Below are 13,109 nucleotides of genomic sequence, written 5' to 3' on the forward strand. Positions count from 1 at the left end.
ATTTCCTCCCAAGGCGGACTGAACCATTATTCCAGAGAGGGTCCGTGTCGCAAAGGGCGAATGCATCCAAGCTCTTGAGGGGTGGTAAAGAAGAAAAGGGATGTAATTAATCCTTATTAGATGAGAAGTCCATGTTGCATGGATTCCGGTCGCTTTTCTTCCTGTGAGTAAAAGCGTGAAAAATGAGCGACGATATACACATTTCGTATTATTTGCCTTTTTAAAAAACAAAACAAAAGCGGCGGTGGGGATAGAGTTAAAAAGGCGGGCCTTAGAAGGAAGAAGAAACGGGAAGGCGGATGCTGATTGGTCGAAGGCGTCCTTAGGTTTAAACCCTGCAAAACGGGAGGCCTTTTGATGGTTTTCAGCGCGGGAGCCGCTTTCGTCGCTTTGACCAGAAAGCAACAAGGAAGTGCCAGGAAATCCCTGGGACTCCAGCTCGTTATCTTTCAGTCTTAATGATGCTCCAGTTTGTGGGATGGTTCAGATAGCGTCTCCGCTCCTTTCGTCAGCTGCCAATTTGCAAACAATGGCTGTGTTAATAGAATAGAATAGAGTATAGAGAATATAGAATAGAATAGTATAGAATATAGAATAGAAAATAGTATAGAATATAGAACAGAAAATAGAATAGAAAAAGTATAGAATAGAATAACAGAGTTGGAAGGGACCTTGGAGGTCTTCTAGTCCAACCCCCTGCCTAGGCAGGAAACCCTACTGTTTCAGACAAATGGCTATCCAACATCTTTTTAAAGACTTCCAGTGTTGGGGCATTCACAACTTCTGGAGGCAAGCTGTTCCACTGATTAATTGTTCTGTCAGGAAGTTTCTCCTCAGTTCTAAGTTGTTTCTCTCCTTGATTAGTCTCCATCCATTGCTTCTTGTCCTGCCCTCAGGTGCCTTGGAGAATAGCTTGACTCCCTCTTCTTTGTGGCAACCCCTGAGATATTGGAACACTGCTATCATGTCTCCCCTAGTCCTTCTTTCTATTAAACTAGACATACCCAGTTCCTGCAACCGTTCTTCATATGTTTTAGTCTCCAATCCCCTAATCATCTTCATTGCTCTTCTTTCCATTCTTTCTAGAGTCTCCACATCTTTTCTACATCATGGCGACCAAAACTGGGTGCAGTATTCCAAGTGCTCCAATTGATCATGCTTAGCCGTGGTCAGTGTAAAGCATCATGGTTTGATTTAGCATGGTTTGGGATTGTGTGATGCAGAGAAGGCCAATCAGTTACATCAGCATAACAGGTCAGACTGAAATGCTGTTGTAATTAGATGGGTAATCAGAAGTAATCATGTTAGGTAGTCAAAACATTTAACTTGATTGTGTATTGTGTTTGGAAGAAAAAAAGGAATGGCAAAGATTTATATGTTCAAGATGACGAGCTTGGAAAATAAGGCAAGGATTTGTGTAAAATATATTTTCTTTGGAATAATATGGACTATATTGTCCCAAAGGTGCTTTTTCAAGAGGCAACTGGACTTTCTGGTTTTTCTTTGAGGACGTTTTGCTTCTCATCCAAGCAGCTCTGATGTTGATATCTCATCTTTGTGGAAAAACTGGCCTATGAACATACAGTATCGCCGTTTTGTCATATTGCATCTTGTTTTAAACAAGGTTTGTGAGTTATCTAAGATTGCCATCAGTTCCATATTTAAGAAATTGTTTCCTTATTGAAATAAAATAATTAATTAGCTATTGAACATTACTCTTTTTTGTTTTGGTGATAGAGTACAACTGCTGGAAACAAATTTAATTCAAAATTGAGATTTATTGCTATTCCAAACTACTTTTAAAAAAATGCTATTAGAGTTTTATTTTTGATTTACTCATCAAAAGTACTACAAATAACCAATGTATTATACAATACAGTGTTTATCAGAATACATTTATAGAAAAGTTTATCCTTAACAAAAACTATTATAACAGTATTTTGGAGCTTAATCGTCCTCATCCTCGTCTTCCTCTTCCTCTTCCTCCATTTCTTCTGCTTCCAGTGCCTCTTCTTGTGCAGCCTTAAGTGCCATCTCTTCTTCCACAGTTGGATCAAGTCCCTCACTGATTTCAGGTCCAATAATATATTCGGTCTGCACTGTGGGTGGCAATGTAGGGTTGAAGTTTTCTGGACTGTATTTGAGACCCCAGCCTATATAAATGTTATCAAATTTCCTAAAACAGAAAGCAGACGACTCGAACATTATTAAAAATGCACATCTACTGGTAATTAGTGATGCCTCTTTCCTGCAGCCCCCGCCTTACTTTTCCCAGCAATGTATACGGTATCACTCTTTCCCAATCAAGTTGGGACTTGCAAGCTTCAGACTTTCTAGCTAACATGACCCCTGAGCCAAAAAAGGTTCGCCATCGCTGGCCTAAAGGATGCATTGTGTTATATTCATGGATAACAAATTGTGGTGCTCGATCCCAAATTTGTCGTGGAAAAGATGAACGTTTGCAGTTCTCAGTAGATCCCACTGGCTTGAGTTTAGTGAAAACTGTATAAAAACAGTGTATTGTCATTTCTCTATAAATAAAATCAACCCTTGATTAAGATGGAAAATTACGGAGCAGAGATTTTATAATTGGAAATAATCAGAACATTACATTGATCCTTACTGCCTACCTTCCAATAGCAAAGGAATATCCTCCAGGCCACAAGTTAGCTTGAAGGACAGCGAGGGCATATTGAGGAACTAAATGTGTTGAAGCGTCAGAAGACCATGGAGGGATACTTTGAATATCTGTTAAAAACAAAGTGATTTTGGGATATCAGAAATGTTTTGTACGAAATTATGCTGTCAGGATAAACTTACAGATCAGAAGCCGGTAGACCTGTATGTAGGAAAATATGTCAGTCCTGCAAGCCATCTTTTCTTTTTAGATTTCAGGCCTGCCACACTTTCTACTGTTTACTTTCTATTGTGGGAAAATGGGAGGGGGGATTATATGGAGCTGGGTGATGTGTAGCCATAATAACATTCTTCTTAGAAAGTCAAGGTCGCTTTTGTCTCTGCACCTGTCTGGATGTGAATAGGAGGAATCTGTCTTCGTGGCAGTAGAAGATTGGACCATGTGATGGACTTGTGGGTGTTGATCTTGAACTTTCAGCTGGGCGGGACAATCTGGAAGCTTTCAGATTCGGGTTTTCCCAGATGTGACGACAACACGCCATCTCTAACTTTAACTTTAACTTAACTTTATTGGATTTCTAGACCGCCCCTCTCTCAAAAGAGACTCGGGACGGTGTACAGTCATATTAAAATAGTTAAACAGTAAATATACATGTTATAAGTATACAATAAATAAATTAAACATAGGGCTGGAGGAGGTAGTAGAAGTTCCCTGTACAAATAAATTGGAACTTTGAGGAACCACAAGCCTTGGAGTTTTGTTTTGTTGGGGGTGTTTTTTGGAAACCTGAGAAAATACACCTTCTATTTAAAAAGTTTAATTATGCACCATGTGATAAGTTGATTTAACAAAATCACTCATCACCATTGTCTGCTTTCTCACTGCCCAAACAATCCATGTTCCTAGAACTTAAGAAACAAAAAGAATCGGCCAGGTGAGATTTTTGCTGTAGTACCTGCATCTTCAGAGAGTGGTGTGAGAAGAGGCGGTCCTGTTTCCTGTAACTCTTCAGGCTCCTCTTGTTTCTCTTCTTCATCTTCCTCTTCCTCCTCTTCCTCTGATTTTTGGTAGGGATTAACCCAGGTACAGCGCCCCTGCACCCAAACAAACCAGAATCAGCAAGGTCAATGACTTTTTTCATTTGCCTACGAGGACACATATATGCCACCTTTTTCTCCACTGGATGTCTCCAGCGCCATTATCTTAGCTCTCCTCTATCAGGCTTTTTCCCCTTCAGTGAGCTGCCTGGTATTTTAAAATCATCCCATACCTGAGTGGGTGGAACATTGTTTGGTCATATATATGTATGACAAATGTAATTGGGAATGTTTTGGTAAGCATACGAGATTTATGAAATCGCTTCACTCACACATCCTATTTCAAAGTGTACACGTTTTTGTTGTCCAGTGCCTACTGCTGGCTGGGCGACTTTGGGCTCTCTCAGCCCACTTCACCTCACAGGGTGGTGACTGGGGGGCGGATAAGAGGCAAGGTATGTTCACCGCTTTCAGTTATATGGGTAGTCCCCACTTAACAATGGAGGGTGTGATAAACTTGATTTCATTGAGGGCCGCATCAGGGTTGTGTTCAACCTCAGTGGGCCGGGGTGGGCATTGGCAGCTTGACATTACTCCTATCGGGGGGCACCTGTGGTGGCCTGAGTGCTCCACCAGAGAAAACAGGCTCCCGAGTTCCATTTTGGGCTGGCACGGCCTCCTGCAACCCTCTGCCAAACAAAACTGAGCTCGGTAGGGCCATTTTCACTGGCAGAGGGTTGGAGGAGGCCGCGCCAGCCCAAAACGGAACTTGGGAGCCCATTTTTGCTGGCAGAAGCACTGTGGGCTGGTCCTTTGCTGTTTCCAGGGTGGTCCTGCGGGCCAGAGCTAAGTACCCTGCGGGCCTGATCCAGCCCCCTGGCCTTGAGTTTGACACCCCTGACTTAACGACTTCAAAGTTACAACAGGAGCCCCCTCAAGCCATTAAGAACTAGTTCTGAAGTTTTAATGGCTGCACACGTGCGGTCCTTTGACCATATTTCGGTCATATAGCAACAGGCTCACTATTGTGGCTGGTTGCAGCATACTTCAGTAACATGACTGTGATTTATAATTTTTTAAAAAATGATTTCTATCCTTTTTGGCTGATTTCTGCCGAAAAGCACTCATAGGAATGCATTGATTCCCTTAATGATCCTAATGCTCATGTAATGATTGCTGCAAAAAAGTCAGATCTGGTAATGTGGGTGCTTAGATTTATGACCTTCTTGCCTAACTCTGAATACTACAAAAACCTAATTGCATACTTTGTCATCTACCTTAAGGATAATTATATAAAACCATTATACGGATGTATAATTATTATCCCAATGTATAATTATTATCCCATTGCCATCATTCTGATAATATTTTCATTGATTTAATATAGAGCAGAAATTAGTCAATTTCCAGGAACATTAAATTATTTAAAAGAAATAGACCAAATAAAAGAGGAGGTGGAGTTGCACTATATATAAGCAATAACTACATCTCTACAGAAACAGAGCACAACAATGATGAGATCTATCTTGAATGCATTTGGGTCAATATTAAAGGTTGGGGGGGAAATGACATTGCCATAGGTCTATACTACAGGCCACCCAACCAAGCAGAGGAAGTAGATGAACTTTTTGCTAGTCAGCTAACTAAGGTATGTAGGAAACACATCACAATAGTAATGGGGGATTTTAACTACCCTGACATCAACTGGGAAACAAACTCTCCACCAACTCTGCTAGGTTCCTAACGAACCTAGCAGACAACTTTGTTTCCCAAAAAGTAGAGAAGGGAACAAGGGGATCAGCCATATTAGACTTAATTCTCACTAACAGAGAGGAAATGATAGAAGGTGTTGAAGCCATAGGAACCCTGGGGGCAAGTGATCATGCAATATTGGAATTCAACATTATGGAAACACAAGTAGTAGAACAAAGTCAAACTAGTGTCTTGGATTTTAAGAGAGCCAATTTCAATAAACTTAGAGAAAGCTTGGGAAGAATTCCATGGATGAGAATCCTCAAGGGGAAAACTCAAGAAGCTTGGGAAATTTTGAAAAATGAGATTACAAAAGCTCAGTCTAGCACAATACCAATGAAGAAGAAAAATAACAGCTTCCAAAAGAAACCAGCATGGCTGCATAAATAACTCTGACAAATTGAAAGACAAAAAAGTTAAGTATAAAAAGTTTAAAGAGGGGGACATCACTAAGGCAGAATATCAGCAAATAGCCCCGAGCCTGTAAAGATGAAGTAAGGAAAGCTAAGGCTCACAATGAAGAAAGGCTTGCCACAAAAAAACAAAAAAAGCTTCTTCCAACATATTAAAAACAAGAAAAAGGTTAAGGAAACAATTGGTCCATTGCTGGGAGAAAGTGGCAAGAAGGTGACAAGCAACAGGGAGAAAGCAGAACTATTTAACTCATTTTTTGCATCTGTCTTTACACAAAAGGATAAAACAGTCCAACTTATCAAAAACAGCACCACAAAAATCAGATTAAGAACACAAATTGAAATAGGGAAGAAAATGGTAAGTGAGCACCTATCTACCCTAGACGAGTTCAAGTCACCAGGACCGGACGGATTACACCCCAAGGTTCTGAAGAAATTGGCAGACGAGATCTCAGAACCACTGAACTATATCTTTCAGAGATCCTGGAGGACTGGAAAAGAGCTGATGTGGTTCCCATTTTCAAAAAAGGAAAAAAAAATAGATCCAGGAAACTATAGACCTATCAGCCTGACCTCAATACAAGGAAAGATTCTGGAAAAGATAATCAAGCAACAAATTAGCGAACACCTAGAAGTAAACAAAGTAAAAGCCAAAAGCCAACATGGGTTTGTCAAAAACAGATCATGCCAGACTAATCTTATTGCATTCTTTGACAAAGTGACAAAATTAGTGGACCAGAGGAATGCCATCAATATAGATTACTTGGACTTCAGTAAGGCATTTGATAAGGTAGACCATAACCTACTACTAGATAAAGTAGAAGAATGTGGGTTGGACAGCATCACCACCAGATGGATTCATAACTAGCTGACCAACCGCACTCAACGTGTAGTCCTCAATGGAACTGCATCTACATGGAGGGAGGTATGCAATGGAGTTCCCCAAGGCTCTGTTTTGGGCCCAGTACTCTTCAACATCTTCATCAATGATTTGGATGAGGGAATAAATGGGGAACTCATCAAATTTGCAGATGAGACCAAGCTGGCAGGAATAGCCAACACTCCAGAAGACAGGCTTAAGATACAGAAGGATCTTGACAAACTTGAACATTGGGCACTATCTAATAAAATGAAATTCAATGGTGAAAAAAGTAAGGTTCTACATTTAGGCAAGGAAAACGAAATGCACAGGTACAGTATAGATGGTACCTTCCTCAATAGTAGTAACTGTGAGAGGGATCTTGGAGTCCTAGTGGACAACCATTTAAATAAGAGCCAGCGGTGTGCAGCAGCTGCCAAAAAAGCCAACACAGTTCTAGGCTACATAAACAGAGGGATAGAATCAAGATCATGTGAAGTGTTAATACCACTTTATAATGCCTTGGTAAGGCCACACTTGGAATACTGCGTTCTGTTTTGGTCGCCACGATGTAGAAAAGATATGGAGACTCTAGAAAGAGTGCAGAGAAGAGCAACAAAGATGATCAGGGGGACTGGAGACTAAAACATATGAAGAACAGTTGCAGGAACTGGGTATGTCTAGTTTAATGAAAAGAAGGACTAGGGGAGACATGATAGCAGTGTTCCAATATCTCAGGGGTTGCCACAAAGAAGAGGGAGTCAAGCTATTCTCCAAAGCACCTGAGGGCAGGACAAGAAGCAGTGGGTGGAAACTAATCAAGGAGAGAAGCAACTTAGAACTGAGGAGAAATTTCCTGACAGACCTAGCAATTAATCAATGGAACAGCTTGCCTCCAGAAGTTGTGAATGCCCCAACACTGGAAGTCTTTAAGAAGATGTTGGATAGCCATTTGTCTGAAACAGTAGGGTTTCCTGCCTAGGTATGGGGTTGGACTAGAAGACCTCCAAGGTCCCTTCCAACTCTGCTAATGTATTGTATTGTATTGTGATATTTATCTAATCCCTGAATTTAAATAAGCTACATAGCATAGTTAAATTAAATAAAAACTGATTGTCCTGGCCTTATTCCCTAGTAGAGTCTTACACCTGTTCCATATTATTAACACTGTAATGCAAGTAACAGGTGAGATGCAGATCATATCAGTAGAAGGATCTACAGTATATACATACATACTGAGAGATTAGGGAACTGGTGGCTTTTGGACGAAAATGGAATATTTCCAGCACTATAACATCTCTGATGCTTTTTAGTATGAATGCTTGAAAAACATAAGCAGAAAAGAGGTTATTTGGGATTGGTTTTCTTATGTTTCTATTGATCATGTAAAGAACTTATATCAGGGGTGTCCAAACTTGGCAACTTTAAGACTTGTGGACTTCAACTCTCCAGAAATTCCCCAGCCAGCAGAGCTGGCTGGGGAATTCTGGGAGTTGAAGTCCACAAGTCTTAAAGTTGCCAAGTTTGGACACCCCTGACTTATATCAACAGGGAGGCCACCACCAATAAAACTTTCCACCCTTGTTCATTAATTTCAATGCTGGAAAAAATTTACCGCAGAAGTCTTTTTTCCCCCTGGAACGTGTTAAGGAAATAAAAATTACTAAAGCTGCAATTGACAGGCACTAAAGCTGTACAGTGGTTTTGGTATTTTTTTGGCATCACAAGTGCAGATTTTGCTTAGCATACCTGTTTTAAAATATTCTGTACATGATGCACCCAGTTCGAAAGGGTGTCCAACAACTCTGGCACAGGAATGGGTTCGAAGTCAGGATTTTCTTCATAACTGTCTCTCCCAGCTCCGCCTTCTTCCTCTTCATCCCCTTCTTCTTCTCCAAACTGATAAAAGCCAAGGGGACTGACCTGTGTTGCTGCTGAAATGCGGGCAATCTGGACCCTGAGGTAATTTGCCTCATTGCCTGGGAAAGGTGGATAACACACAATGGGAGCATCTAACTTCCCCACTAAGAACTTCTTAATTTTCCTGGCATTCACGATCTGAGTAGGGGTCACCTGGGGTAATTTCACCCACGGTTTGCCTGGTTCGTTGCAAACAAAGTAAGTGTATTTATTAGCACCGGTCCGATAATCTTCTTTTGGTGTTACTGGTGGCGGCTTGTAGTTGGGTTTTGGTGGCTCATCTTTTTCTTCTTCATCTTCATCTTCTTCATCCCTGGCCTCTATTCCCTCTTTTAGTCCTTCCTCGGCAGTTTCTTCTTCCTCTGCTTCTTCCTCCTCTTCTCCTTCACGGAATTCAACTTCAGCTACAATATAATTGGCTTCAATACCTAAAAGTTTGCCCCAGAAGCGACACGTCTGGATTGGATGAGTGGCAATCAGTTGCTTGAGGGCAAGGAATATGTGGTAGTATTCTTCTGAGCTCAAACCAACCCCAGCCTGTTCAAAATAGTAAGCTGTCTCCATTACATTGGGTAGAGGAGTTTCTGGCTAAAGAGGAAAACCTTCAATTAGGGAGCATAATAAAGGAATTGTCTTTCACTATATGTAAGCATTTATTCTTACTGGAGCAAATCCTCAACACATTTATAATTTAACACTGAATTTAATAGGATTCACTCACAAGCAATACGTGGCCTTGATATTTTCCTCCCATGTAATGTTTGTTGCAGTGAATAGTTCTGAAAAATTACTGTGTGCAAGACTACATTGCTGAATATTTTATTGTGTTAATTGGATAATCTGCTTTCGATCAAGCTGACCAGCATGGTACAAACATACCAAATAGTTTATGAAACTATTAGTGCAAACCCCATCAAATGGTTGATGAAAATTATGGAGAAAATCCCACATTTATCTCCGTCCCTAATGTAATGTATCTGTGAGTGAATATGTATCTGCTTGAGATATACAGATACGTTTTCGATTTACAATTGTTCATTTAGTGACTGTCTGAAGTTATAACAGCACTGAAAAAAGTGACTTATGACCATTCTTCACACTTATGGCCATTGTAGCATCCCTGTAGGCACATGATCAAAATCTGGATGCTTGGGCAATTGGTTCATATGCTTGATTTATGATGGTTGCAACCCTAACCATCTTCTGCAATCCTCTGACAAAGTCAATGGGGAAGCCAGATTGTCTTAACAACTGCGTTACTAATTTAACAATTCCAATGATTCCCTTAACCACTGTGGCAATAAAGGTCGTAAAATGGGGCAAAACAAATTTTGGGCTCCATTCAGTGGTGAAATTCAATTTTTACTACTGGTTCTGTGGGAGTGGCTTGGTGGGCGTGGTGTGGCTTGGTGGGTACGGCTTGAGCTTGCAGGGGGAGGATACTGCAAAATCTCCATTCCCACCCCACTCTGGGGCCAGCCAGAGGTGGAATTTGCCGGTTCTCTGAACTACTCAAAATTTCCGCTACCAGTTTCCCAGAACCTGTCAAAACCTGCTGGATTTCACCCCGGCTCAATTGTGTTTCTAAATCGAGGAATACCTGTAGAAACTTTGTCTTTTGTCTATTTATCTATCTCCTTTCTACAACACTGTAGCATGTACCATGCCCCATAAAACAGGGCAACAATGGGGCAAAATTCACTTAACAAATGTTTTACTTAGCAATGTACATTTTGGGCTCCATTATGGTTGTAAATGAAGGACTATTTGTATTGGACTGACTTACCAATTCCTCTTCTGGTTCTTGATCTGCGCCATCTCCACCACCAGCCCTTTGGAAGAGAGTTTTGTATATTTCAGCCAATTCAAATGTTGGGTGTTTTTCAAATTCATCCCGGAGGGTGTCCAATTTCTTTTGGAATCGAGCACACTTTATATCCTTACTGATGTTCTCGATGATATCTGCTGGATTTTCAGGCCGCTCTTCCAGAATCTTTGACAACATGTCAGAAAGATGGTCATACCTATGCAATTATGAAAAAGGATTGCTATTAGCCAACTACTACCACTCATCACTGGCTCATTTCTCTCCCATGCTACTTCGTTAGCTTTTAAAACCAACCATTTGTCAAAGAAGAAAATCTATGACAACTTGGAGATATAATGAACTTTATTAAGTTTAAGTTAAGATGCTGGGCTCAGAGCATGGACCAGTTTTAGTTCATCCTCCATCACAGAAACATGGATTGACTTTTGGACAGAAATTTTGTGCCAACTGATCTCAAAGGGAGAAAAAAAAATAAGTGGGAGCATTATGTACACTGCATTGACCTCCCATACAAAACATACAATATATGTGTAATTGTAAATAAATGTTACAAGCCTTTATGGCAGTGGTGAAATGCATTTTTTTTTACTACCGGTACTGTGGGCGTGGCCTGGTGGGCGTGGCAGGGGAAGGATACTGCAAAATCTTACTGCAAAAGGATACTACAAAAAACAGACAGAGGTGGTATTTGCCAGTTCTCCGAACTACTCAAAATTTCCGCTACTGGTTCTCCAGAACCTATCAGAACCTGCTGAATTTCACCCCTGCTTTATGGTCTGTGATCCAATTCTTAAGGTAATAGTTGATGCATCCAATAAAATGAACTGAATTTCTTATGGCACAATCCTCATATACACCATAATAAATTTAGGATATCAAAAATCTAAATATCAGTAAAAGAATATTGAAAATTCTTTGCTGTCATTTAGCAGTGATGCAAATATTTGCCACCAAGATTAATAGACTTATAAAATGCATCTATTTTTAAAACAGGCCACACATCTTTGGATTGGTTTTACTCAAGCAAACCAATCCAAAGACAGTCTCTGGAAACTATTATTCAGCTTGTAAGTATTCAAAAGCTCAGTGCTCCTTTATCATTTTTAAAGCTGGGAGGGAGCAATATTTTTTTTAAAATAAAGGGCTTGGGAATAAAACGAGAACAACTTCTGTAACTTTTGGAGTTACAGGTTTTTGCAAATTTATCAGATTGCAAATATCAGGTCTCAACAGAAAAGGCTGAAGTTTCCTCCAGCTCTTTACTGCCATCTAGTGTCCTATCAGGCTTTCTGCAGCACACAACTCTAGATTTCTTATACGTTTTTGGGTGGCTTCCCGTTAGTTCATACGTTAAAACCAGGGGGTCTCCAAATTTGGCAACTTTAAGACTTGTGGACTTCATCTCCCAGAATTCTCCAGCCAGCTATCCCTATCCCTAACCCTATCTCTATCTCTATCTCTATCTCTATCCCTAACCCTATCCCTATCTCTATCCCTATCCCTATCCCTATTCCTATCCCTATAGCTATGCTGGCTGGAGAATTCTGGGAGTTGAAGTCCACAAGTCTTAAAGTTGGCAAGTTTGAAGACCTCTGCTTTAAACTCTGGTTTAAGTACTGCTGTTTGCAGGAAAGCTCACAATGGCTGGCTTCCCACAACCACCAAACTTAAACGGAGCATAGTAGGGGAACCCAACACTGCCTGCAATTTTTATTTCTTATCTCCCCACGACCCCGACCCCGCGAACCAACTGGTGCCTGCGGGTGCAGGTTTCCTTAGCCGAGGGTTTTGTTTTGTTGTTGCTCCTATCCCTCTGCTAACTCACAAGCTGACGCCCGTTTTGACGCTGGTCCGCAACAGGTAGGCTTTTGCATTCTTGATGGCCAGTATCCGAGGACCCGGATCTGAAACCTGGTCTTCGTACAAATTCATCATCCTCAGCTGGGAGAGGAAGCCCGGTTCGTGGGGCTGGTAAGGGCCGTGGGGGTCCGACTGCAGCATTTGGCTGCTCCTGGACGTCGTGGCTTGGAAACTGCTCCCTGCCCTCTGATCCACGTAGCTGGTAGGCTGCTGAAGGTTCGCCCTCCCCGGCGGCTGCTGCCAAGACACGCCGCCCTTCGAATCCGGCGTGGCGCCCCTCGCTTGAAAGAGGGCGCCTCTGGCTTGCTGGGGCTGGTAGACGTTGCCTTTGCCTTCCTGCTGCTGGTCGTAGACGCTCAGCCGAGGCTGCTCTGGCTGGTAGACGGTGCTTCGCTGGGGCTGAACCGGACCGTGGTCCGGCCACAGCGGCCGACCCTCTTCGGGGACGCCCTCTGCATCGGGCACGTTGGCGTCTCCGGGCGTTTCATCTTGGGGCTCCGGCTGCTCTTCGGGGGGTTCGGCCATTGGGTAAAGCGGGCGAGCGCGGAGTTTGCCGTCGCTTCGCCTTTGCAGGGACGCTTCACCACTTTGCGAGAAGCGTTGCTAATGTCAACTGGGCGCCGTTGCTAGGGAAAGCGGATTGGCTGCGACGCTCCTAACTGAGGAGGCGAGGAGAAGGGCGCCGCTAGTGGTCGGATCGGGAAACTGTTGGCCAGGTCTGACAGGCATCTTTCTTTCTTTCTTTCTTTCTTTCTTTCTTTCTTTCTTTCTTTCTTTCTTTCTTTCTTTCTTTCTTTCTTTC

The 13,109-nt window shown here is 41.9% G+C and overlaps 1 protein-coding gene across 1 annotated transcript; it reads right to left on the reverse strand.

Moving 5' to 3' along the window:
• Window positions 1-1,764: 1,764 nt before the first annotated feature.
• RSPH6A (radial spoke head 6 homolog A) lies at window positions 1,765-12,894 on the reverse strand. Its single transcript, XM_081960055.1, has 6 exons — window positions 12,273-12,894; window positions 10,406-10,643; window positions 8,449-9,207; window positions 3,594-3,732; window positions 2,631-2,748; window positions 1,765-2,176 (listed from the first exon to the last, which is right to left on the reverse strand). The coding sequence occupies exons 1-6, from the start codon at window positions 12,830-12,832 to the stop codon at window positions 1,948-1,950; spliced, it is 2,043 nt and encodes a 680-aa protein (XP_081816181.1). The 5' UTR covers window positions 12,833-12,894; the 3' UTR covers window positions 1,765-1,947.
• Window positions 12,895-13,109: the final 215 nt, after the last annotated feature.

Source organism: Natrix helvetica (assembly GCF_964273705.1).
Source record: "Natrix helvetica genome assembly, chromosome: 7".
In the NCBI taxonomy this organism is placed as follows: Eukaryota; Metazoa; Chordata; class Lepidosauria; order Squamata; family Natricidae; genus Natrix; species Natrix helvetica.

Coding starts and splice junctions, on each gene's coding strand:
- RSPH6A (XM_081960055.1), bottom strand. CDS start 12,832: ATGGCCGAACCCCCCGAAGAGCAGCCGGAGCCCCAAGATGAAACGCCC. Junction 10,644..12,272: donor GTCAAAACGGGCGTCAGCTT/GTGAGTTAGCAG, acceptor ATAATTGCATAG/GTATGACCATCTTTCTGACA. Junction 2,177..2,630: donor TATTCCTTTGCTATTGGAAG/GTAGGCAGTAAG, acceptor TTTCTGTTTTAG/GAAATTTGATAACATTTATA.